The sequence below is a fragment of the Megascapheus bottae genome, chromosome 2, assembly GCF_031878675.1.
Source record: "Megascapheus bottae isolate mThoBot1 chromosome 2, mThoBot2.hap1, whole genome shotgun sequence".
NCBI classification, from domain to species: Eukaryota; Metazoa; Chordata; class Mammalia; order Rodentia; family Geomyidae; genus Megascapheus; species Megascapheus bottae.
The window spans coordinates 31,802,563-31,829,443 of NC_143510.1; the positions used below are offsets into that span (position 1 = coordinate 31,802,563).

Below are 26,881 nucleotides of genomic sequence, written 5' to 3' on the forward strand. Positions count from 1 at the left end.
GTTGGGAAATTTCATCAGGCCATTCAGAACAATGTATATTTTAAAACATATATTAAGGGCTGGGAATGTGACTTAGTGGTAGAATGCTTGCTAGCATGCATGAAGCCTTGGATTGGATTCCTCAGTACCACATAAACAGAAAAAGCCAGAAGTGGCACTGTGGCTCAAGTAGTAGAGTTCTAGCCTTGAGCACAGAGAGGCTTAGGGACAGAGCCCAGGCCCTGAGTTCAAGCTCCAGAACTAGGAAAAATAAATAAATAAGTAAAACATACTGTGTTTTCTGAAATTTTCCACTTACTTTAAGCCAAAGTTGATTACCGGTAATTGAAACCATAGATAGCAAAACTTGGGGTAAGAGGAGACTGCTATATTAGTTAGCCATAAAAGGAATGAACTCCAACATGAATAAACCTTTGAAACATAATGTGAAATAAAGGAACCAATACTAAAGACACATATATTACATGGTTCCATTAATATTAAATACCCAGAATAGGCAAACCCAACAAGGCAAAGATCACATGTGATTTCTTAAAGGAATATTGGAGAATGACTGCTTATGCATATGGGCTTTCCTTCTGGGCTGGTGAGAATGCTGTAGAACTATAGTAGTTAGTTCCATATTGTGAATTTCTAATATGTTATTATATTGTTCACTTTAAAATGGTGAAAGTGATGAATTTTTATTTTGTGTGAGCTTTTAACTCAGTGAAAAAAAAATAATGGTATTCAGAAAAACTTCCATAGAGTTATATTTTGTATCTTGGATGCAAGTAGCTAGTTTAGCTAAAGTGGAATTTTTGTAAAGGGGGAATGGTGGATGGTGAGGGTGGAACAGATAAGGAAAGCTGTTGACTGCTAGAACAACAAATTGTATAGCTGCAAATATAGCAGCTTATATTCCATGAGAAAGAAGAAACGATTGCTGCTTTGAGACTATAAGGTAAAAGTTGAGTTTTAAAGCAAAGGAAATGGCTTCTGATTTTCAGTCTGTGATACTACTATTCAACTATTCAATTGTTTTGTGACAATCTACCAAACCCTAAAAGTTACCTTTGAGTTTCTTCTTTTATATAATAGTTTGATTACAGTGCCCACTTATAAAAGTATATTGTTTAAAATCTGCATACCATATACAAGCTCTTTACATTTGGGGAATTAAAGCTCTTTCACCTTCTACTCATCTTAAGTAGCAAATTAAGTAGATTATTATCTATTCATAGACTTGCTAACTTTACTTTATCCCAAAATGGACACATTATGTGCATAGTATTTTTGCATGTTGCTTTTAAATTTTTATATCTCAAATTTTATATCTTTGACATTTCTTTCTTTGATATTGCTCTCTTATCCACTGAATACTTTTATTTGTAAAAACAAAAAATGTTGAAAAATGCCATGTACCTCTATTGTAAAGAAAGTGAAGTATAAAATATAAAAGTAACTAAAACTGGGGCCTGGAGTTTGGCCTATTGGTAGAGTGCTTGCTTAGCATGCATGAAGATCCTGGTTCAATTCCTCTCTGCCACATACATAGAAAAAAAAAAGCCAGAAATGGTGCTGTGACTCAAGTGGCAGAGCTCTAGCCTTGAGAAAAGTCCAAGGACAGTGCTCAGGCCCTGAGCTCAAGCCCAGGACTGGCAAAAAAACAAAACAAAACAAACAAACAAACAAAAACGTAACTAAAGATCGTAACTAAAACTGCATGGTTACTTTGTTCCAGGTATTATTCTAAGCATGGCAACTCACATTTACTTCACAGCAATTTGCTGGGGTAGATACTGTTATAATCTTTACATAGTAGGAATTTTTTTGTGAAATTCCGTATTTTAATAATGGCCTGAAAAATAGCTTTGTAGGTATAATTTTAAATAGCATAGGTTTGCTTTTGGTATTTAAGCTGTACAATTTCAAGGCTTTTTAATATGTTACATTATTGTACCACCATCACCTATATCTGCATCCAAAATATTTTCAATTTGTGTCTGGAAGGAAGACCCCTTTCTCCTTCAGCACTTCCCTAGTTCCCTCTCCTGCCCCCAAAATCAGTAATCTGTCTTCTGTCTCCATAGATTGGCTTTTTCAGAATACTTCATACAAACAAAATCATAGAATATGTGACTATTTGTCAACTTTTGGGCACTATGGCAAAATACCTGAGAAAAATAACTTGGGGTGGGGGCTTTATTTTGGCTCATGGTTTCATTTTAATCCATTACCATTTGGATCCATTGTTTCTGGGCCTGTGGAAAAGCAGAACATTATTGTGGTAGGAACACATGATAAGAGAAGCTGCAGGTCCAGGTGTGGGCAGGAACTAGGTAATGCTTCAAGGGCACACTGTCAGGGACCCACTTCCTCCTATTAGGCCCTTACTTTAGATTTCTGTCACCTCTAAAAAGTCCATTCTGATCTAAATCCATCAATGGAATGATCCAGAGATAAGATTAGGGCCCTCATAATCCTATCACTTTTGACCTGTAGCATTGGGGACCAAGCCTTCAATATGTACAGCTCTGTGGGACATTTCCTGTACAAACCATAATAATGCATATACTACTATAAACATACATCTGATTGAAAAGAAAAGTCAAAGGTCAAAGCTATGAACTAGTTAGCAAATAATACATTCTGTAAACATACAGTCTTCAAAAGCCAATTCTTGATCATTTTTAGGCCCCACTATTTTAATTACCTTTATTATTTCTAAATTTGCACTTGTCATCAACTCCTACCATTGAGCTAATGAATTCCATTTTTTCCTTTCACTATTCTCCCTCTACTGGAAAACTAATGTATTTATGACAGGCTGCAAGGTATTTCACTAGAGGGAGCCCAGGTAAGGAAGGTTTTCCTGTGTTACCCTGTGCAGAATAGAGATTATGCTTCTCTGGACAATAAAGGAGGAAAGACAGATGTGGTCAGAGGAGCTAGAGAGGATATGACCAAAGGTTCTGCCAATTTTAAGAAATAAAGAAACCAAAGCCATCACATTCCTAATTCACTGAGTGTGCGTTTCTTGTTAACTTAAATGACTACAGTCCCTTGGGTTTGATAATAGAGAATCTCTGTTGTCATTCGTGCAACTTACACAGATAAATATACAATAGTTACTGGTTTCCAAAATTATTTAAATATTACATTTGGACAAGTGGTTTTCCCTCAAGAAAAAGATTTATGTGGGGTCTTGCATGTTAAAAGAAGTTCAGGCTTTTTTTTTTTTGGCCAGTTGTGAGGCTTGAACTCAGGGCCTGAGCACTGTCCTTGGACTTTTCTCAAGGCTAGAGCTCTACCACTTGAGCCATAGCATCACTTCCAGCTTTTTTTCTCTGCATGTGGTATCGAGGAATCAAACCCGGGTCTTCGTGCATGCTAGGCAAGCACTCTATCACTAGGCCAAACTCCCAGCCCCAGGTTCAGGCTTTTTATATTAATCTGAATTTAAAAATTAATGCACCATCTGTCTGGCAAATATCATGTAACCCTTCTATTAATTACAATAAAAAATATATGAAAAAAATTGAGAAGATCCATTTTAAAAAAATTAAGTGTTATGATGCCTTTGAACATGTGAATCTGCTGTCCAAAGAATCTTTTTTTGTAAAGAGAGACCTTGTTACCCTTGGCACTTACTGGGAACAGTCCTAAATTTGGATGGTGAAGTAAGACCATATTTTAAATACATCCTTGGAAGAGATGAATGCTCAGAATTTGTCAGTGATTCACTACTGACAACCTTTTTCTCAAGCTACATGTAATCTAACTTATGGTGACAGCATTTAGCATGACATGTTAATGAATTAAAATTTTTTCCTGCTTCTTAGGTTTCCTTATGTCCTTAGTGAAATTACGATTGTGTTCATTCCAGTACCTAGTAAAGTGCCTCAGAAGTGGTAAGATACTAGGAGCTCCTAGATAAACTGAAGCCCCATCATTCAAACCCTACAAAATACATATCATTTATAGGTGCAGATGTACTGACATTCTCTACAACTATAAAATAGCATCAGAAGGATTGAAAAATATCATGGGAGATATGCTATTATGTTAAAAAATACTTTACAGTAAATGTAAATTTTATTAGCCATTTTCTTGTTGTATTTTAGAGAAGGGATAATGACATATCTAGGAATGATGTTACTAAGTTCGTTACTATGGCCATGTAGGAAAAATTTAAGTAGTTGAGTTCCTTTGTACACTTCTTTGTAAGCAGTATTCTTTGTGTGGAGAACACATTAAAAATGTTAAAATTTGAATATCGGGAATACATTTTCAGCTTGACATTTTTTTGACTTTTGTTGGTGATTTCTTCCAATTCTTATGAAAACCCCAAAAACTCTCCTTACCAGAATGTTAGGACTTTTTTTTTTTTTTTTCCAATCCTAGGGCATGAACTCAGAGCCTGAACACTGTCCTTGGATTTTCCCCAAGACTAGTACACTACCACTTGAGCCACCGCACCACTTCTGGCTTTTTCTGTATATGTGGTACTGAGTAATCAAACCCAGGTCTTCATGCATGCTAGGCAAGCACTCTATCACTAGACCAAACTCCAGGGCCCAGGAGTTAGGACTTTTTATTGGCATGAAAGAGTATAAGAAATTGCAGTGTTCTCAGTCCAAGAGAATTGTCTTTACATTTTCTCTAATTTGGTAGTGAACTGTCCAGGGAAGGATTGAACTGAATTGTTTATGATGATGTAAGACATTTTATTATCATATGTAAAATATTTGTGTAAAAATTGTTTTCAAAGGATGATTTGTTATACTCCTTAGAAGATTGAACTTACCGCTGTATTTTACAGATTGTTTTAAAGCACTGGCAAGTCAGGTAATGTGCCTAAGGTTACATGGCTTGTAACTGGAAGAGCTATTACCTGAACTGAGCAATAGCAAATCTGGTTCTAGAACCCAATCTCATTTTCCATATCTGTCAGTTGTAAATAATAAAAGCTCTACCTTATATAATTGTGAATATTGAGATAATGCAGTAAGGTACATACAGCATATGGCACCTTGTAAGTGTTCAATAACTGATAGCTGCTACTATGAATCATTTCCTATAGTAACTATCATACTGCTAAATAGATACTTAATATTTTCTTATTTTTAGCTCTTCTGTTTTCTTTTCTTTTTTTAGGCTTGCACTCAGGGCCTAAGCACTGTCCTTGGGCTTTCCTCAAGGCCAGCCCTCTGCCACTTGAGCCACAGCACCATTTCTGGCTTTTTCTATGTATGTGGTACCAAGGAATCGAACCTGGGACTTCGTGCATGCTAGGCAAGCACTCTACCACTAGGCCAAATTCCCGGCCCATCTGTTTTCTTTATATCAAGCAAAACCTTTGAATTAAAAAGAAGGAAATTTCTATATTAATCCCCATGGACTGGATGTCATGTAAGTGAATTGTGAAACATTTTCACATGTAAAACAAACAAACAAAAGAAATCAAGTACTGGCCTGGCATAGTGGCTTATGCCTGTAATCCTAGCTACTCAGGAGGCTGAGATCTGAGGATCAAGGTTCAAAGCCATGGAGGCACAAAAGGACCTGAGACTCTTATCTCCAATTAACCTCTAGAAAATAGGAAGTGGGGCTTGGCTCAAGGGTAGGGCTGTAGTCTTGAGCTGAAGAGCTCAGAGACAGCACCCAGGCTGAGTTCAAGCCCCATGACCCACAAGAAAAACAAACAAGCAAAGCAGTACTGTCTTGATGTTTTCCATTCTTTCCCTGATTTTCATTCTTACTCTGTACTTTCAGGAATCAGAAGCTCTCTCCTCAAACAGCAAGTTCTCTTTGCTTTCTAAATTGCTGTGGCCCTAAACTGAGCCTTCAAAGTACCATTAAAATTCAAATTTTCATCCATTTGCATGTGGGAATTGCAGAATTCAGTTTGAAACTAGGAAAGCAGAGATTATTTTTGTGTGATTTTATATATATATATATATATATATATATATATATATATATATATACTTGTGATTTAAAATGAAAAAAAGTTGAGCCTGTGCTGAGCACATGCAGATTATATATTAAGAGTTAAGAACTATACTGTCACCAAGGGAATGTTTGAGCTTTTACTGTTTTGTATTGGTACAGGGCTTAAACTCGGGACCAAGGTACTGTCCTTGAGTTCTTTTGCTTAAGGCTATTGCTCTACCACTTGAGCTAAAGCACCACTAGTGGCTTTTTGTTGATTAGTTGAAGATAAGAGTCTCAACTGCCTTTCTTACCTGGGCTGGCTTTGAATTGTAGTTCTCAGATCTCAGCCTCTTGAGTAGGTAAGATTATAGATGTGAGCCTCAAGTACTGGGAATATATGTTTAATCATAGATTTTCTCGTTAGTGTCTTTATATAGGAAGTAAAAACTGTAGGAATGATTTTAAAAATTTAGTACTTCCGGGGCTGGGAGTTTGGCCTAGTGGTAGAGTGCTTGCCTAACATGCAAGAAGACCTGGATTCAAGTCCTCAGTACGATATACAGAGAAAAAAGCCGGAAGTGGTGCTGAGGCTCAAGTGGTAGAGCTCTAGCCTTGAGAAAGTCCAAGGACAGTGCTCAGGCCCTGAGCTCAAGCCCAGGACTGGCAAAAAAAAAAAAATTTAGTCCTTCCAATCCAAGCATTTTGAGGTTATATTCATCTGTTGGGCTCTTAAGAGATTGATTCCTGATTTCTGAGATATCAAAATTTGCAGATGTTCAAGTGTCTTCTACAAAATGGTACGGTATTTACGTATATAGCCTATACACATTCCCTCATAATTTAAAAATCAACTCTAGATCACTTAATATGATATAAATGCTATGAAAATAATCATTATGCTGTATTTAAAGATTGACAAGAAATTAAAATCTCTATACATATTCCATTCTGCACAGCCCTTATTAGGAAGGTTTTTTTTGTTTTTATTTTAATTTTTTGTTTTTTTCATTGTGTGGTAGGCTTTGTGAATGAAAGCCAGGGATAAAGAGGCCCTGCCCATTCTTGGTAAGGACTAGAAGTATGCATAGTTTTGTTTTTCCTATTGTTCATAAGCAATCCAGGTAACAGTGTACACACATCTCAAATTTGTAAACTTTAATTAATTTTCGTTGTTGTTTGAGACGGGTTCTTACTACATTAAGCTAGTTTCAACCTCCTTGGACTAAAGAGTTCCTCTTGCCTCAAGTGCTGCAGTAGATGCCAGCCCCCATGCCCCATGTCTAGTGTTAAAACTTGAACTTAAAACACTTTCCCTGCTCACTATCCTGCTTTTAAGTGGATCACGATAACATTCTCCTATTAATTTTTACTCTTCCACCTTATTTCTGCAAGTTAGACACTTTCTTCAACAGAGAATTCAGCAATCTCTGTCTCACCAATTTTTTTTTTTAGAATACAAAAAAAGAGGGAAGGGAGGAAGAACTAAAGGAAGGACAAACAGACTTCTCACTTTATCTCGTGGAAGAAGGAAAGCACTTGTAGGCAAATACCCCTTAAATGGTTGCAAGAATGATATTACTGGAGCATGAAAGAGAATCAGAATCAGTTTTTGTCTCAGGCTTCAAATTTTCCCATCGGTTTGAGATAATTGTGATAGTAGCAACGCAGTAAAAGTGCTTGATGCAGTCTGCTGTTGTTTCAAGTACTTTGGAAGCTTTAGTTTATTAAGCAGCCTGTTATCTTACCATCTTTGCCACAGCTGTGCATATGTGCCTATTGGAGAAGGGTGCTAACTTTCGGGTTCAGTGTCCATTTAATGAACAAAATATGACCCAAATCAGTATATTAAAAACATGTTTTCTAGGAATGCTATACATTCTCCTCACCCTACCTAAGGAAAGATAACTGGAGAGACAGGTGTGTGTGTGCGGGGGGGGGGGGGGAGTAGGGAGACGATAATAACTCGTTAAAAGTGAGTCAGATTTTAAAACGGCGAGATTTGTATTGGGGGGGGGCTGAATGAATCATTTCCAGAAGCAGTGAAGGGCAAATAGAGACGTTTGGGGTGGTTACTCCAGAATATGTAACTGGGTTAAAGACTGTCTTGTTCTCTTCCCTCTCTTACTCTGGCTTCCTGGTCTCGTTTTTTCATTTGACAAGAAATTCAAGTCCCTGGGCGCAATAGTAACCTTCAGTTGTGGGCCACGGAGACCCACGTGGGCGGCTTCATGCGCGCGGGTCTCGAGGCTGACACCTGGGCTGGCACCTGGCGGCATTTCCACACCTGCCCGCGGTTCCCCACTTGCTGGGCGTCCGCTCCGCAGCGGCTTCCCATTCATGCTTCTGACAGCCGCACGGACGCCCGCCACCGCCGCCGAGAGCGATGTGGCCGGCGTGCGAGCTCCACTGCCCGGAGCCCGGCGACGACACGCGTCGGTGCACCGGGGTCGGCCTGCGGCTCCATAGGTGGCTGGCTGCGTTTCTGACTTGGCCCTGACTGCTCTCCGGGGGCTAGACGAGCAAACTTCGCCGGAGCGAGCGGAGAGGGAGGGACCGGCGAGGGGGAGGAGGCGGCGGGAGGCGCCTCCGCTTAAGGGAGCCGGCCGGGCGCCGCCGCTGGGACGGACGCGCGGACGGAAGGAAGGAGCGGGGCCGCCAGGCCCGGCCTGGGGATGCGAGCGGCAGGAGGGTGGGTGGCCGGGGAAGCAGGGGTGCAGCTTGGGCTTCCCTGCCGCGGGCTGCCCTATTGGGGCGCGGGGCTGGGGCTAACCGGGCGCCGGCCTCCTCGCCAGGTCTCGGGGCAGTGGCAAGCCGGCGGACCGGCCGCCGCCGTACCGGGCCGCCCCTGCCGCCCCGGGAGCCGCGGGAGGCGAAAGCGAAAGCGAGCCGGCCCCGCGGACTTTGCGCTGGAGCTGCGGCGGCCCGGGAGGAGGCGGGCTGGGGGGGCTGGGCGGCCCGGGGGCGCTGTCAGCGCGCCCCACCCGGCCTGCGGGCCGCGCACGCCGCCGGAACTCCCCGGCGCCTCCTTAAAAGCAGCCCCCGCGCGACTCTTTTCCCCCTTTTTGTTACATTGTAGGAGCGGAAAGAATGTCGGAGCGGGCCGCGGATGACGTCAGGGGGGAGCCGCGCCGCGCGGCGGCGGCGGCGGGCGGAGCAGCGGCCGCCCGGCAGCAGCAGCAGCAGCAGCCTCCGCAGCCCCAGCGGCAGCCGCCGCCGCCGCGGCGCCTACGGCCGGAGGACGGCGGCCTGGGCACCGCCTCCACCTCGGCCGCCGCAATGGCGACGGCAGGGGAGCGCAGGCCCCTGCCTAGTCCCGAAGCGATGCTGGGACAGTCATGGAATCTATGGGTCGAGGCTTCCAAACTTCCTGGGAAGGACGGTGAGTGTCCCCGCCTTCCTCCTCCCCACGCCCGGCGCTCCCCCCACTCTCCCCCTCCCCCTCCCGTGCCGTGACCCGCCCCCTCGGGGGGTCAGAGATGCTATCTAGTTCTCTGGGTTTCGGAACGCGGAGGTGCCCACACCTACCCCGTGCGTGCGTGAGCGTGCGTCACACTCCTGGCCACTGACCTGCCTCTCCCCTCCTCCCATGTGTGTGTATCTCCTAGGGACGGAATTGGACGAAAGTTTCAAGGAGTTTGGGAAAAACCGCGAAGTCATGGGGCTCTGTCGGGAAGGTGAGTCCAGCTCAGCCCCCCTGATGGAGTTTGTGCAACCCTGGGGAAGTTTTCGCGCTGCTGCTTCCTGGGAGTGGGCCACCTAAGTCCACCTTACCCATTCACTTCTCACCGCCCCCCCCACACTCCCAAAGGAGTGGGGGGAGGAGGGAGGGCAGGAGCAAACAGAACTTTGGGAAGTGGTTTCTGGGGTCTTGGATAATGCTTCATCTTGAAGCATTTCAGTGGAACCCTGGTAAGGTACAGCTGCGTGAGAGGCAGTGCTGGATGATGAATGCGTTGGAACCATGCACTGTTGGATCTAGAACTCTTCAGGTCTCATCCTCTTTTGAAGAACACCAGTGGAGGAATTTGCAGCTTTAGTACAGTCCCTAAATTCTAGAATTCAGAGTGAATATCAAACTTGATAAAAGGCGACACCTTACTTGTCCAATCTTATTTCTGTGGGATTTAAAATACAAGTTTAGAATCATTACAATGGAGTAATGCAATTGGTCATACTTTTTTGTGCTTGTCCAATAAGCTGGAGAAGGAGCCTACATAATGAAAGCACAGTCGTATTATTGATTAAATGCAAATCAGGTTAGGTATATGGAAATGTAAGATCAGTCTTTTGATATTTCCTTTAATTTTTTTTTCTTTTTTTGAAAAGTCAGCTTTTGCTTCCTCATGCCTGCCCCATACCTGGGAATAGGAGGGAAAGGAACATGACCTCGAGTAAGCCTTGGGATCCAAAATACTGACTTTACATCCTCCAGTACAATTTGGTGTAGCCATTTATTTGACAAGATTTTTCAATCTAGAGCCCAGAAATAGGTAGAACTTTGGCTGCCCAGTTTTTAAGTCTAGAGATGGCTCATTATTTGTATCTGTATTTCTTTCTGGTATTTAGCACCTGCTTTTTCTTTCAATCTAGAGCCCAGAAATAGGTAGAACTTTGCCCAGTTTTTAAGTCTAGAGATGGCTCATTATTTGTATCTATTTCTTTCTGGTATTTAGCACCTGCTTTTTCTTTCACTGTTCCCCCCCCCCCCCACACACACACACACATGCTGGGTATTGGGCCTGGTAGCAGTGTAAGGAAGAGCAGTGCTGTTGGCATCGCTATTTGAGCCTCCAGTTGGAACATACTCTAGAAAAAATTAGTTGATTTTCAAAATGAGAATTGTTATTTGAGGGCAAAGGAAAAAGCGAAAACACAGGACTTGTGGGTGATGTTGCAATAGAAAAAAAATCAGTTGTTAGTCCGGTTTTAGTGTTGAATTGGCATTCTGCCTGGGCTTAAAAAATTAAAATTACTAGGTGGCAACTCTCATAGGAAGCAGTTGGTTAAAACTTCAGAGGACCTAACCCTCTGGGTGTAGATATGTTTCCCATTCAGAATCCTAAATTTGTGAGGAAAGAAAGATACTAATTATTAATGATTCTCCTATAGAGGATAAGTAAATGTCTTAGTGTTTCATTGAATGCCTTGATCTGAACTTGGACCTTACACCAAGTTTAGTGGCCTGGCTCCAATCTTGCTCGGTTTATTTTCTGTTGGTAATGAATTTATCAACAAACTTTCCATGAAAATTTAAGATTTCTTAACTTACTATTACTACTAGCATGTTTCTAAATTGTGGGATTCATAGTGTGTGTTTACTAATGGTATTCCTTTGTTTTTTGGGTGATAATCTGGGGCTTGAACTCAGGGCATGAGTGCTGTCCCTGAGCTTTTTTGCTCAAGGCTAGTGCTCTACTACTTGAGTCACACTCAAGTGCACGACTACTTGAGTAACTTTTTGGTGATTAATAAGAATCTTACTAATTTTCCTGAGTTGGCTTTGAACTATAATCTTCAGGCCTGTCTTCTGAGTAGCTAGTACCTGACATGATTTTCTTTATGTTTAGCTAGGCAAGCGCTTTGCTATTGAGCTACATCCCAGCCCAAAACAAATGTACTCTACTTTTTTTTTTTTGCTCGTCCTGAGGCTTGAACTCAGGGCCTAAGCACTGTCTTTGGGCTTCTCAAGACTAGTGCTCTGCCACTTGAGCCACAGCACCACTTCTAGCTTCTTCTATGTTTGTGGTACTGACTGAGGAATCGAACCCTGGTTTTCTTGCATGCTAGGCAAACACTCCACCACTGCGCCAAACTCCTAGATTTTTTTTGTTTGTTTGTATGGTGTTAGTTTTTGCCCAGGCAGGCTTGCCTGTACTGTGATCCCTTACATGTGCTTCCCCATACCTAGGATGACAGGTATGTGTTACTATGCTCAACTTTCTTTTGAGAAGGAAATTCAAAAACTCTTGCCTGGGCTGGCCTTGAGCTGCCATCCTTCTGATCTCAGCCTCTTAAGTAGCTAGGATTACAGGCATGAGCCATACTACACCCGCTGCACCCAGCTTGTACTTCATTCTTCTTGTAAAAGAGGTGAAATTGTGAATAAATACTTGAATACATCAATGTTATGAATTAAACAGTGTAGTTAGGCACTTACCATCTTGGGAAACTATTGGCCTGACTGGGAATATCGGTTATCATCATAAAGGGAGGCCATGAGTAACCGCTTTTAAATTTACCTATTGTATGACCTTTTCTTGCTTCTTCTTGTCACCATTTGAAAAGTAGGGATTATGTTATGGCTTCTCTACAGTGTCTATCCCTGAAGGTAGAGGCATTGTTGATGAAGGCATATTCCACTCTTGCACATGGCTGTGCTCAGTAAATATTTGTCAAAAAACCCAACGAATTGGGCTACAAGCACTGTTGAACTGAGCCAGTAGAGAATGAATGGTTCAAGTGACTGATTTTTTATTTTGCAGAAAGGGTAAAGACACTACTTGTCTTATTTTTGATATTTAGGTAGGGGAGGAGGGTGGCAACTGAGATTGGTACCCACTCTTAGGGACAGGTAATTTCCCTGTCAAAATAACGGGGACATAGCTGAGCCTGTGGCAAGATGGATAAGAGGTCAACTGGACATTATAGGTTCAGGACATGGATAGCCTCAAGACAGACTTAAGTCAACACATCACCCTTTATCTTGCCTAGTAGGAAAAAATAGTTTATAGTTTACTGAATACAGGTATTTGTGTGGCTTTTTATTTTTAATTGTTGTTGTTCTATCGATTGTGAAGATTGAACTCTGGACCTGAGTGCTATCCCTGAGCTCTTCAGCTCAAGGCTAGCACTCTTCCACTTTGAGCCACCGTACCACTTCCAGTTTTTCTGGTCGTTAATTGGAGATAGAGTCTCACAGTCTGCATGCCTGCTGGCTTTGAACCACCATCCTCAGATCTCAGCCTCCTGTTTAGCTAGGATTATAGGTGTGAGCCACTGGCACCTGGCAACTTGCTGTTAGAGATACTACATTATAGATATAAAATAACTGCCTGAAATAGTCTTTTTATTCTTCATGGTTTCTCCTGTCTATTCCCCTACCCTCATCTTTTTCATGTGAACTATTTGAAACATAGAAAAGCCAAAAAATATTTTAATGAATCTCTTATAGCTATCACATAGCTTCAATGACTAATGAGTCATAGCCCAATCTTGATTTATTTCTGCCCCACAGTGAATTATTTTGAATGTATTGCAAGGATTGTAGCATTTCCTCTGGCTGGTTTCCTTTCTTTTTCTGCCCCTCTCTCTCCCTCTCTTTCTCCCTCCCTTTCTCCTTCCCTCCCCCCTCTCTCTCTCCTCTTTCTTCTTCTCTCCTCTCTCTGTCTTCCCTCCCTCCCTCCTACCCTCCCTCCATCCTTCCTTCCTTCTTTCTTTCTCTGCCTGTATAGACCTCCACTTGTGTCCCTTTATGTATGCTGTGCCTTTGAGGCTTGAAGGGCTGCCATATGTGGCCTAGCTGTGTGTGTCTGCTCACATGTCAAGGAGAGCTCTAGACCAGGCCTCTTAAAACAATCAATGGGAGAAGCAAGTAGCCTTCCTCAATCTCCTGGAAGCATGTTGAACATGAATACATAACTGCAAAGCACTTGTGTGGTGTGTCCCCACTTGAGACACACCTGTAGTGAGCTTCAGAGCTGCCAGGACTGCAGCCATCTGAAAGCTGCATTAACCCATGGAATAAGGGTATCTGAGACTTAGGCCACTAATCCTGCACCAGGGCTCTGCACCACTTGAGCCACCCTTGGTTAAATGCTGCCTGTAGTCTAGTTAAGAATGTTATATACAAGAAAAACTCCAAAGGAAGATGATTTCATTACACATGAAAGTTGCATGAAATCAGATTTCAGTGTCCCACAGTTTTATTGGAACACAGCCACAAGCATTCACTTACTTTCTGTCCACAACTGCTTTCTCCAGACACTGAACAGAGTTAAGGAGGTATATTGAGCCACACTGTCAGCCCCTTTACAGAAGTTGGCTAACTTCTGTCCCAATGAATTGGTTCCTTGGTTGATGAAAGTAAACTAATCTGTTAAGTATGATTTTCTAGAATTTGGGGGAAGAGGAGCAGTACTTAGCGTTGTTCTCAGTTCTTTGTACTTGCTTGGAAGTATTCTATCCCTGGAGGTACCTCTCTAGTCCTGTTTACTTCAGTTCATTTGAAAAAGGGCTCACTTTTTGCCTTGGCTGGCATAGCTTCCTGCCACAGCTACAGTGATACAGGTAAACACAGTTCTGCCCAACTTTTGTTGAGAGTCTCATAAACTTTTTGCCTGGGCTAGGCTTGAACCATCATCCTGATATGCCTTCTCGAGTAGCTAGGATTACACTCTTATGACCAGGTGAATCCTGAAGATTGCCACATAGCCCAGGTTTTCCTCGAATTTAAGATCCTTCTGCCTCAGCCTCTTGAGTACTGGAATTACAGGTATGTGCCACCTTGCCTGGCTTAAACTTTCTATTTTGTCAAAGAGAGTCTAGTCTTAAACAAGAGTGTATTCATTATTAAAGAAGTAGGTTGAATTACAAGGATGGATAGATATAGCTATGTTCGAGGACATAGATATGTACAAGGATATATAGATATATATACAAGCATATAGGTATATACAATGATACCTATCTATATCTGTCTATATTGAGGGCAGGGCGAGGGTGGAATGATTTTGCCTTATTTGTCCCCTTTTGTTATTTACTGCCACTTTTCTATACCAGGGCAGCTTATATGCAGAGCATCAACAGAACATTTATTTCCGCAGCTTGTAAGATCATTTTACTGTGGGGTTGGTACTTGAGTTCTCTTAAGCAACCACAGTGTATATGAATATCCAGAAAAACAGTCCAGAAGTTCTGGGAGATTTCATTTAAGTTCTTCAGAACATCTTTACTTAAAGCTGGTTTGGAGAAGCCAGAGCCTTGTTGGAGGTCCTGATAACTACAGAAAAGTTTTATCAGAAAGCCCATCTGCAATTTAATTTAAAACAGACAATATTTTTAGACTCTCTATTTTAATGTTTCCATTCACAAGAGTTCAGTGGATATTTTTATTAACTGTCATGTTCAATAATTCTGTGAACTATTATCCCAGTTGTTTATATATTTACAGATGAAGAAATTGAGACTCACCAAGATCCCAGAATACCTAAGAGGCCCAGAAATTCTTTGCCTCACTGTGCAGCTCACATGCTTAGCCATTCTGCTGTGCAGAGTCCGTTCCAGAATGTGCACCTACTCTGCAGAGCATGAGCAGGTCACCCTAGCATTTCCTTATCCTTTTACAGTATCAGAGCTGAGCCTGAGAGTTTAGCCTAGTGATAGAGTGCTTGCGTAGCATGCACAAAGACCTGGGTTCAATTCCTTGGTACCTCATACATAGAAAAGCCTGAAGTGTTGCTGTGGCTCAAATGGCAGAGCGCTGGGCTTGAGGGAAAAGCCCAAGGACAGTGCTCAGGCCCTGAGTTCAAGCCTCAAGACTGGGGAAAAAAAAAACCAGAGTTGTGCTTTATAATAGCCTATATATTGTATTTAGTTATTCTTTTTATAAAATCTCTTCTTTTAAATGAAGGGGGTATACAGTTTGCATTAGAAGTAATTGGCTTAAAAAAAAAAAGATTAAACGAAAACTAAGGTTGCAGCAGATAGCAAACATAACCATCTGGGATTTGTGCCATTAAAAGAAAGAAACCTTTTAAAAGGGAGACGTGAAATTTCACTATTTGAATGCATTTCAGTGCAAGATTGCTTTTAATCACATTGATATTCAAAGTTTATGGCAGTATTTATAATAAATGTGCCCCTCTGATTTGATTGAAAAAGAAGCCTGTTAGTAGACTTAACAGTTGGAGTTACTCTACTTTTGAGAGAAAGGCAAAGGGTTACATTTATATTCATACTGTACAGCAGGGATTATTATAAATGAGCAAAGGAAGGAGAAAAATGATTTTTCCAATTTGTCGACTTGAAACATAAAACTAGATTTAGTGTTCCTGTCGTCTTTGTAATAAAGACTGAACATGAAATGCTTTTTTTCTTTTATATATAAGCAAATGGAAGGAAAAGTAGTAAGTTCGTTATCCACTAGATTCACAATCTTTAAGCAGAAACTCTTTGTCTCCAAGATGTTTTCCATAATCTTGGACTACAGTGAAAACGAAGATTTTCTTCCTACAATAATTTGGAGGGGGGGGGCGGTGGAGAGAGAAACTAGTGGCTTTTGGGCACTAGTTGAAGAATGTTTTGTAGACCCCAGACAGAGTTGACAGCATTTGATATATATTCTCATCATGGTGAAAGAATAAAAGCTATTGATATTGAGGACAGTCCTTTCGAAAAAGTTTATCCTTTAAAAAGGACTCTTTGTATTGTCTTTATTTTTCTCATTTCATTATTGGACTCTCCAAGATCAGTTTGTTTTTTTGTTCTTTGAGGATCATTGTTTAAATCATTGCTTCCAAAAGTGTGTTCCAGAGCCCTTGTTTCTATCTGCTTATTAGTAGAAAAGATGCTCCTTATGGTAAATCTACATGACTCAGCTTCAGTCATTTAAACTCATTATTTGAAATTCTAGAGTTGAATCCATGTTTCAGTCTCAGTTGTAGTGAGTGATTTGAGGGAAAAATTACATGGATTCACTGAATCTCAGTTGACATGTATGTAAATGGAATAATGGCAATGCTCTCTAGTGGTTGATCAGTTTAAATGATAGAATGCAGGTTATTAGTAATGAAAACACTGCATTAATCTATGTCTAAAAAAAGTGTTCTTCTAAAACTAAGGGAGCCAGAGAAAGTGAAATGCCAGTTTTGTTTTACTGGCAAGAGCTAGACAGTAGAGGAAACCTCAGCACACTCTTAGAGGAAAGAGTGTAGCAGATGACCATAAGTTTCAAGCCATGTTGGACTTTAATAATAATGAAGGGGGTGGATATTTATTTCTTACTTTAATTATCAGTCTCTCTTGCTTGCAGAGAAACTCAATATATTTAATTTTCTCTGTGAAGTTTTATGCTTTATTCTCTTCTGGAAGTCTTTTTTTTTTTTTTTTTTTTTTTTTTTTGAGCATCTGTAAGCTACTTTTTGGAGTGGTTTTCAGATTCCTTTTTTTTTTGCCAGTCCTGGGCTTGGGCTCAGGGCCTGAGCTTTGTCCTTGGGTTTTCTCAAGGCTAGAGCTCTACCACTTGAGCCTCAGCACCACTTCCAACTTTTTTCTATGTGTGTGGTACTGAGGAATCGAACCCGGGTCTTCGTGCATGCTATACAAGCATTCTACCACTAAGCCAAACTCCCAGCCCTCAGATTCCTTTTTTGCAAAAAAGATAAATTATGAGCAACACAAAAGTTATCTTTTCTGAGTTGAAAAATGGATCACAGGTAAATGAAGACACTTCTTATATGACTGTACATTGACAGTCTTGGGGTTTCCTGCTTCAGGGAATTTGGAAAATTTCCTTTTCAGTTCTTGGTCACTTCCATTTTTACTTCAAGCACATCTCCATTTAAGTACTGTTTTCTTTGGAAGCTACATAGAAAGTCTTATTTTAATATTTTAATGTAAAAATTATAATTATAGGTATTAATACAGCATTATAAAAACTTATAGTGGAATTATGTGGAGGCCAGAGTTCTTTGTAATCCCACTCCAGTACAATTTTAAATCTTTAATTATGGGATATGGACTTAGGACAAGTCACAGCTAATTGGGGATAGGGAACACTCTTAACTACCTTGGGAATTTAACTGCAGGAAAGACTGAAATTTGTTATCTCTGTCACTACACAGTGCCAGGTTTCCTGATGGATGTTGAAGATAGTGATAAAAGTTAGGCTGAGCCTTTGCCATGTTGTGAAATGATACATACTTGACATATTTCCAAGGACTCACGAGTTGGGAAGACTTTGTTGGAAATGTAATACTTGAACTGAGAATAGAATGATAAAGAAAATATCACTGATTCTCTTAGGGGTCTCTAAGAAATAGGAATGTAGAAATGTAGAGGGAAATGGGCTCAGAGAGTCAGATTCAGAGGCCTAGGTAAGGAATTGTATGTAAGGATAATGAGAGGATGCGGGTGGGAGAAGGAGCTTGGAAGGAGAAAAGCTTGCTCTAATTTGTGCTGTGTGAGAATCACTGTTGTGGTTTGTGGATTATAAGGGGTATAGAGACTGATCCAGGTGATGTGACAGTGAGGTTAAACTGGTAATGATAGTGAGGTAGAGTAGTCATCCTGTTGATATATTTGGGAAATGGAATTCTAAAGATATAGTGAAAAATTGAATGTGTGTGAGGAACAGAGGTAAGAATTAAGACTTGGGGTTTGAACAATTGAAAAGTATAGTTAATGATCTGAGGAATGATACAGTGTCAGGAGCTCTGGTTTTAGCTGCATGTGTGTGCATGTGTGCATGTATGCGTGTATTTTGCTAGCATTGGTGCTTCAGGGCTTGAATTTAGTATCTTAGGGTCTTAGTTGGCTTTCTTGCTCACAGTTGACGTTCTGCCATTTGTGACATGCCTCCAGTCTGGTATTTTTGATAGTTATTTAGAGAGACTCTAGTTTTTCTGTTCAGGTTGTTTTTGAACTTCTAGCATCATATCTCAGCCTCCTGACTAGCTAGAATTACGAGCATGAGCCACTAGTGCCCACTTTGGCTGCATTGCCATTATTAGACATCTTTGTGCAACTGAAAGTGTCATTGGATGTATGATCTGGAACCTGGTGAAATCACCCAGGCTATAGCTTCTGGGTCTGTCTGTATCATCATTTTACAGAAGACAAAAACTTCTGTGAGATTAGGTTTGTTCCTCTAAGATGTATCAGTAAAGAATCAGTAAAGGACTGAATATTGTGTCAGTTCTTACTGAGGGGTAGCTTGATGAAGGAAGAGGAAACTCCTGTGAAGTGATGGGGAAAACAAAGGAAGAGTGATGTGTAGAATCTGAAAGGACAAAGAAAAATACCTGGAGACTGATGGATTGGGTCAGGTGCTATGTGAAGTAGAGTAAACCTAGGCCAGAGTATTGATTTCTAGTTTTGGTAATGTGCTTATTAATGACTTTCATATGGAAAGTTGACAAGGCATGTTCTGAGGCTATAGAATCAGAGCTGAAGTGAAGAGGGAATTATGTGTAACTCTTCATGGGGTTCTGCTTTAAAAAGAAATGGAGAAATAGCAGAATGAGGATATAGTATAATGGGCCCAAAAGAATGAAGGGAAGATTTGCTTCTTTTCATTTTGGGGGGTATTATTAGGGCATATTTGTCAGTGAGAGTGACCCAGAAACGAGGAATGATGGCTTATGTCTGAAAAAATGGATAACAAAGATAGCATTTTGACTTGGGAAAAGTTGAGTGTCAGAGCCCCCATAGGCAAGTCGGTTTTGGATATAATCTGATGTTTTTTTTCACCATAATAGAAGAAGCCAGTAGATTGAGTTGCAAGTAGAATGTAAAATAATGGGGTAAGTCCTTTCTGATCCTTCCTATAAAATGAAAGTTGGAAGGTCATCAGGTGAGAAAAGAGAAGGAATGAGTAGGAATTATTCTTTCTTTCTAACCATATTTAGACAGGGAGATAGACAAGCAGACAATTAAATGTACATCTTTTGAGGCAGTGAAAATGGAAACTCCCTAGCAAAGTCTGGGTAATAAGGGCTAGCCTAGGAAACAGAAATGCTACCTGGAGGTGTAATGGTGTTGGAACACTGTTAGAGAAAAAGGATCAGATGAGGAGCGCTGCTTGGAGGAAGCCCAGGCAAGTCAGCCAATATGGAGCATGGGCATCTTTGTTTAGGAACCTGGGCCTAGCCCTTGTTGTATCCTGGAAGGTAGATACTACAGAGCAGGAGATGGGTCTGGATGTGATCATAGGAGGTTATGCTGATGGTGTTGTGGTGGGGGTGGAGTGTTGTGATGGCAGATGAGTTTGAAAGGTTACCATGGTAACTGGAAACTCAATTGGAAGTTGGTGAAATAGAAGTTGGACGCTGGTTGGACATCTGACTTATCTCCTTAATATGAAATTCCCAAGTTTCTAGGTAATAATAAATTGAGGTTTTAAATTGTATGAAGTTGAAAATGGATTGTTTCCATTGATAAAACCTTTTAATGGCTTTAAATTTTGTTTATTCATTTATCTGCCATATATTTTCTGAGCACCTACTCTGTGCTTATTCTTCTTGCTCTAGTTTAACAGAACTGCTTTCACAAAGCTTCTAGTTTAGTGGTGGAGATAGGCAACAATAAAACAAAAAAAAGTAACTCTAGGCATGAGCCAGTGGCTAGTGCCTGTAATCATAGCTACTCAGGAGGCTGAGATCTGAAGATCACAATTTGAAGCTAGCCCAGGCAGGAACATCTATGAAACTCTTACCTCCAATAAACTACCCAGAAAAGGCCTGAAGTGGTTTAGTGGCTCATGTGATAGAGCACTAGCCTTGAGCACAGAGAGGCTCAGAGCCTTAAGTTCAAGATTCCAGACAGGGTGCGGTTGGGGGGGGGGGCAAATTACTTAAAATAGATTCATTAGATATTAGTAGTATGAAAGAAGAAAGATAAAATGGGGCTTAGCCTGTTTTTTTTTTTTTGTTGTTGTTGTTTTTGGAGAGACATGAGGATATAAGCCTTGTGAGTATCAGAAGAGCAAGGAGAGTGGACCTGGTAGGTTTGAGGAACAGCCGGGGCCGGGATGGAAAGGAATGTTGTAGAACAAGCCAGGTACTGAAGGGTCCAGAGAGTGGGGCACATGCAAATCCTTTGACTCTAGCCCACAGGCACTGCTTGTTCTGATCTTTTCTATTCTGTCCACTGTGTCTTTGATTTTTCCCGTGCCTACTATTCTTCATGAAAATGGCCTGGACTGGTTCCTCTAGCACTCCAAGATCTTTCCTACTCCCAAACTCTTTCCTGTCCTTGCCGTTCCCTCTGACTGGACCATTGCTTCTGCGGCCACCACCACATCTTTCCTCTGGCTTTTCATTCTGCTGAATGTAGGTTATGTGTTACCTTTTTAAAGGAATCTTCTATATCATTCTGTGTGTCACTTTATAACCTTTACTAAAATTATCCACTGCTATCTTTGTGTCAATATATAAAAGCCATCTCTTTATAAAATGTTATTTGGATCTGTGGTATGTGTTATAAGTGCTGGCGGAACAACTTGTATGTTTTTACATTGGTCTTTGGCTAAATTTTCAACATTGTACTGGTGGATAACAGTAGTCTAGACCACTTGTTAATCAACTGTTGATGAAGGTAGTAGTATTCACTGATAACATTCCATTCATTCCCTTGCTTTTTATAGCTTATTAGAATATTCTTTATTCTCAATGTTAGCAGTTCCCCCTTCCCTCCTCCATTGAATATACAATTAAGAGAGAAATTGTCGTGGTTTTTAGTCCTCAGTCCCTCCCGACCTGCAGGAGGGATAGAGAGAACACACCTCAACCAGGATGAGCTGAGAAAGGAGAGGGCCGACTGACCGCCTGCACCCAGCCCTCCCTCACCCAAGGACAAACAGAGACATCAGGGAGACCAGTCAAGGCAAGAACTCATTTATTGAGAAAGTCCATTCAGCTAATATAGGATACAGGAGCTTATCCGAACGTGGGCAGGGTCCGGGAAAGTACTCTCATTGAGGACCATTCAGCTAACATAGGATGAAGGAGCCTATCAGCACAAAGGTGGGCAGGGCAGAGGAGGTACTCTCATTGAGGAAGTAGGATGCATGTGCTGTCCAAGAAGGTGGAAAGGTTCCATCCCAGAGGTGGCCTTACAAACCACAACCTCCTTCCAACCAGGAGACGGGCACCATCTCAGCCAGGTGCAGTCCCAAGACCAGGGAATGAGCACTGGGCCATGAGTTAGGCCTCCTTTTAGGTTTCCATTTCCCTGATGTGACGTGCCCCACAAGAAATGGTTTTGGAATACTACTTACAAACACATAAATGGCGGTGTGTCTGAATCCCTCTCTTCCATCACAAGAGTTTCATAAGATAAAGTCTACTTTTTTTAGCTTCTGAATAGGGTGTTTATTTTCTCCCTTTATTCTTATTTCTAGACCTTTTCTCTGCCTTGATGAACTTCTGTAAGTAGTCAGATTCAGAGCCCACTGTAGATGTTGTGTGCTGTAATTTCTGTTCTTTCTACACCCTATGTCTGTTGAGATTTTCATTGTCAACTGGTAGCTGCAGTGGTTAATTCTTCAAAAAACATTATGCTTGGGAGATACTTTCTTAAAAACTGATGGCTGTCGCTGTTGTTATGTGAGTTTGCAATCTATTCATGAATCATGATAGGCCAAGGTGCAACAAATAAAATGATGTTTATCAAGTATGGGGTACATCTCTATAGAATTTATTTTTTTTTTTGCCAGTCCTGGGCTCCGGCTCAGGGCCTGAGCACTGTCCTTGGACTTTCTCAAGGCTAGAGCTCTACCACTTGAGCCTCAGCACTACTTCTGGCTTTTTTCTATGTATGTGGTACCGAGGAATCGAACCCGGGTCTTCATGCATGCTAGGCGAGCACTTTAACCACTAGGCCAAACTCCCGGCCCTCTATAGAAATTTTTAAATGGTCTGTTACCCCTTCTCTGCCCCCATCCTGTTTTACTGGTAATTCTGAAATAAATTCAACTCCTTAAATAAAGGATTTTCACAGGTGGCATTTGACAGTTAGGAAAACATGACACATCTTGATAACTGTATAGTTTGAATGTCTATTTTGAATAGGAAATGCTTTAAAAAGAAATTGAAAATTTGAAAAATGAATCTTCTTATTCCATACTTGCTAGCAAGTAGTAGTGGCAATAGTAATTTGGCGCTTGTTATTTGATGATTGGCTCGGTGTTAGACACTGAGTGAAGTACTTCCATGCATTGTTTCACTTGCTCCTTGTAACACCAGGGTAAGCCAGGTACTTTTTAACGAGAAAATGGAGGCTCTGGGAAGTTAACTTGCCAGAGTTAATGTGACAAAGTTGGGATGCATAGGATAGTTGACCCTAAACCCAGGTGGCACTGTGATTTGCCAGTTCTCAGTGGCTTATTTGTACATGTTGAATTGCCATTCATTTTTGAGGGACATCTCAAATAGCATTTAATTTTTTGACAAGTATTATCACACATACTCCAGAAAGCAGTTTAAAGTCTTCCAGAAACCAATTTAAAATCAAGGCAGTTTTCTGGTTGATGTTTTAGAGCATAGAAGCAGAAATAAAGTTCTGCTGGAACAAGTTGTGGATTGGCTTGGGTCTTACACCTGACAACAGCATGTTATGATATGAAAAGATTAATCTAAAATCTTTTCAGTTGTATATGTAATTTGCAGAACATGTGGTCGAGAATATTGTTAATAAGGAAACCCCTAATAGTTGAGACACACACAAAAAAATTAGAGATTTCTCAAACATTAAGGAAGTGGCATGTATATTAACCACTTGAGGCAGTGGCTTTACTGGGAAGGTAAATAGATAAATACAATTTTTAGAATGATACATCGAAAGCATCATTCAGGAACCTTGCTTTTGAAAAAAAAAATCAGTGATTGTTTAACTCTCTGATTGGTACTAAGAGATTGACATGACTTTTTTGGCAGTACTGGAGCTTAAAATCAATTTAAACCCTTGCTTGGTAGTAGGTACTATACTCCTTGAGCCATGCTTTCTGCTTTATTTTTCATTTAGGTCTCAATTTTTCCATAGGCTACCCTGGATCACAATCCTAAAACCAATATTTCTCTCTATTTCTATAATTTTATTTTGTTTTAGTTTTCTTTGGTTAATATTACTGTGGTCTTTACCTGTGTGACAATACTGGCACAAGGCACATAGGAATTTAATTACGCCTGCTTTTGCTAACACAGTGGTTTTATACTGCATGTGGTCAGTGGAATGACTGACCAGCAATTTAAAGGTGACTGAGAGACTCCCTTGCTCCCCATCTTCTCATAGGAACTGAGAATTGCCTGATTATTTCTTCGGCAGGAATCCAGAGTTTTGAATTGGTTATGAGTAAATTAGACATTTTTTATACAACAGTTAAGTCTTAATGTATATAGTAATGGTTCTCAGATATTGCTGATGACTGATCATTGCCCAATTTCTATAAAATTCAGCAGCTCCTCTTCTGAGATAGTTTTTCCTTCTGTTTCAAAAGATAGCAAGATTTTTTAAATTTCAAATTCTCAGGAAGTTTTGGGGAGTACATAGAGAATGTACTTTGGGAATGATTCATTTGGCATCTTCACTCAAGTTTGTATTTTTCTGATGAGAATATATTTTTTTTATTTTTAGTCCTGGTCTTGAGCTCAGGGCCTGAGCACTGTCCTTGGACTTTCTGAAGGCTAGAGCTCTACTACTTGAGCCTCAGCACCACTTCCGGCTTTTTCCTACATGTGGTACCGAGGAATTGAACCCGGGTCTTCATGCATGCTAGGCAAGCACTTTAACCAGTAGGCCAAACTCCTGGCCATGATGAAAATATCTTATAATAGAATCCCGTCCATAATTGGCTTTAAAGATTGATGTGTTTTTAACATAGTCATATTACTGAGTCATTGTATTACTGAGAAGTTGACTACCTCTGTGGCAATGTAAGAGTTGCACATTGATTTTTGTTAAGTATGGCTGATGATGTTATATGTGGCTTATGAGAATAAAGTGGTATTTCAGAGAGTTTCTAAGGAATGGAAGGGAGGAAGGTCTAGGAAACCTCACTTCTTGCTGTAACTTACATGAATATATGCACGTGTGTGCATGCAAACATGCACACACATCACCTTGGAGGCTTGTTAGAAAGCATGAAGCTCTCGATTCACCAGAATTGCACCTTTATTCAGATTCTGGTTTTGTAGATTATAGCTGTGAATCCTTATTATGAAACCTGTGTTTGTATTGTAGTGTGTTTGGTTTTAAACAGGTGGCAACAGGAAAAGCCCTTGAAGATGATAAAAATATTCTAGACTCTTGCTTTAAGTGCTTTTGACTGTATATTTCTTCTGGTTTGTTTGACCCTGTTGTTACCTACCTCTTCATAAATTGCTTTATTGGCTGTCTAATTCTCCAGGAAAAGTATTCTTACTAAGTTCTGCTTTATTTTAATGTCTTACATTGCACATAGATAATGTAGGTGGCAGATGTAAAAAGTGACCTTGATAAACCTGTCTGAACAGAAAGAAAAGCTTTCAGGGGGTCTGCCATATTGTATCAAATGATAGAGCACCTGCCCAGTAAGCACAAGTTTGAGACCCTCAATAAAATAAATAAATGAAGCTTTACTTATACAAGTGGAAGGCAGACAAGTGAAAAACTAATGCACACTCTGAAAGTTCTTCAGAGCAGTATAAAAAATTCCTGAATATGTGTAAATACAATCAGTTTTTAGGGAGAAATAATAGATCTTTCAGTAAATCTGCACTTTAATAACCCAGTAGGGTTTACCATCAACCAATGAAAATATTTTTAATAAGATTATTGTATAGGATTCATTTGTAGGTAAAGTAGTTTTGTGTGTTTTGGTTGTTGTTATTCAAGTTCCTTCCCATATTTAAACTACTATTTTTTTTGTTTATTATTTGGTTTTCTTTTTTGTTTAGATTAATACATGCTTTCACAGAGTACTCTGTAATTTTAACTGAAGCATATACTATTCTGTCTGCATTAAAGGTTTGTAGGGATTGAGCACTTGTCTCCTAGAATGTTCAAGGCTCTGGGTTTGACAGACAGGCAGGCAGGCAAACAGGCAGGGCCAGACCCACTGATAGAATACAAAAAGGAGTCAAAAATGGATCAGTCTAAAAAAATGATCATTTTTTTGTTTGTTTATTGCAGGGGTAATGTATAGAGCGGTTACAGTTACATTCGCCATGTAGTAGATGCATTACTTCTCTCACATTGCTACCCCTTACCATGTTTTTGTCCCCATTTCCCTCCCCTCTCAATCATCTTGTTTTCCCCCATTCCCTTTGTCATAATGATACCATGTGAACATAGCTAGTTTCTGATGGAAGAAAGTGAATATTATCTGAAGTTTTGCAACGGAATCTATTTGTAAATTAAGGACAGATATTCAAGATGTGAGGGCTCAGGCAAAGCAAAAGTTCCATCTCCTAGTGTCTTGTTTTTGCTTAAATGATTTCATTGGTTCCCATTATCTGTATGGCATGGCTAACCTACTTTGTGAGGCTGGTGGACTGTGTTCTATTTAACACAGCCTCTCAACCCTCTGGCTTCTTCCCTGAAGTTATACAATGTCCCTACTCAAGGACTCTTTTCTTTTCCCTAAACACTTTCATTTTTCCCCTGCTTTTTCCCCTGGCCTTCTCTTTTTTTCCTTTTTTCTTTTTCTTTTTTTGTCAGTAGTGGGGCTTGAACTCGGCCTGGGTTCTGACCCTGAGCTCTTCAGCTGAAAGCTAGCACTCTACTATTTGAGCCCCAGAGCCACTTCCATCCCTGGCCTTTTCTATTGTAAGAAAATCTTAGTTAATTCCTTACACTTATCAACTATGTTAGTTGTCCAGTTTTAAATCTGTACCTGTTTTTTGTATTCAGCTGTAAGAAGGCTTTCCCCTTGTCAACACGAATAGCTCTGACTAATATGCCTTTATTTTTATTTCATTACTACATATTTATTTGTATTATGGATATGAACTTAACCTTTATGAATGGGCATTTAGGCTATCAACAGTTTTTCTGCTTTTACCAACAATGATACATGTAAAGTGTTTTTACAAATTTATTTTCAGTATTAGGACTCTTGTTTTTGCTTTTTTGTACATAAACTGTGGGTAAATGAAGATTCAGTATAAGGAAACAGTACCAAAGTGTCTTCCATAAAGGCTTTAGTGTAGTTTGGGGAGAGGAGGGAGGTCCACAGGTTTATATAAGTAACAGAAGAATATATTGAAAA

The 26,881-nt window shown here is 40.4% G+C and overlaps 1 protein-coding gene across 6 annotated transcripts in view; it reads left to right on the top strand.

The window, feature by feature from the left end:
• Atxn7 (ataxin 7) overlaps nt 1-26,881 on the top strand; it is a 125,517-nt gene that overhangs the window by 34,625 nt on the left and 64,011 nt on the right. For 4 of the 6 annotated variants that reach the window (XM_090323447.1, XM_090323454.1, XM_090323419.1 and 1 more), the window contains exons 4-5: nt 8,996-9,298; nt 9,525-9,593. In XM_090323447.1, coding sequence (XP_090179573.1) covers nt 9,007-9,298; nt 9,525-9,593 — 361 coding nt within the window. In that variant the 5' untranslated portion in view covers nt 8,996-9,006. Of the gene's footprint in view, nt 1-8,522; nt 8,609-8,995; nt 9,299-9,524; nt 9,594-26,881 lie in introns of those variants that run through there. The other 2 variants (XM_090323428.1, XM_090323462.1) reach the window with 2 other exon arrangements.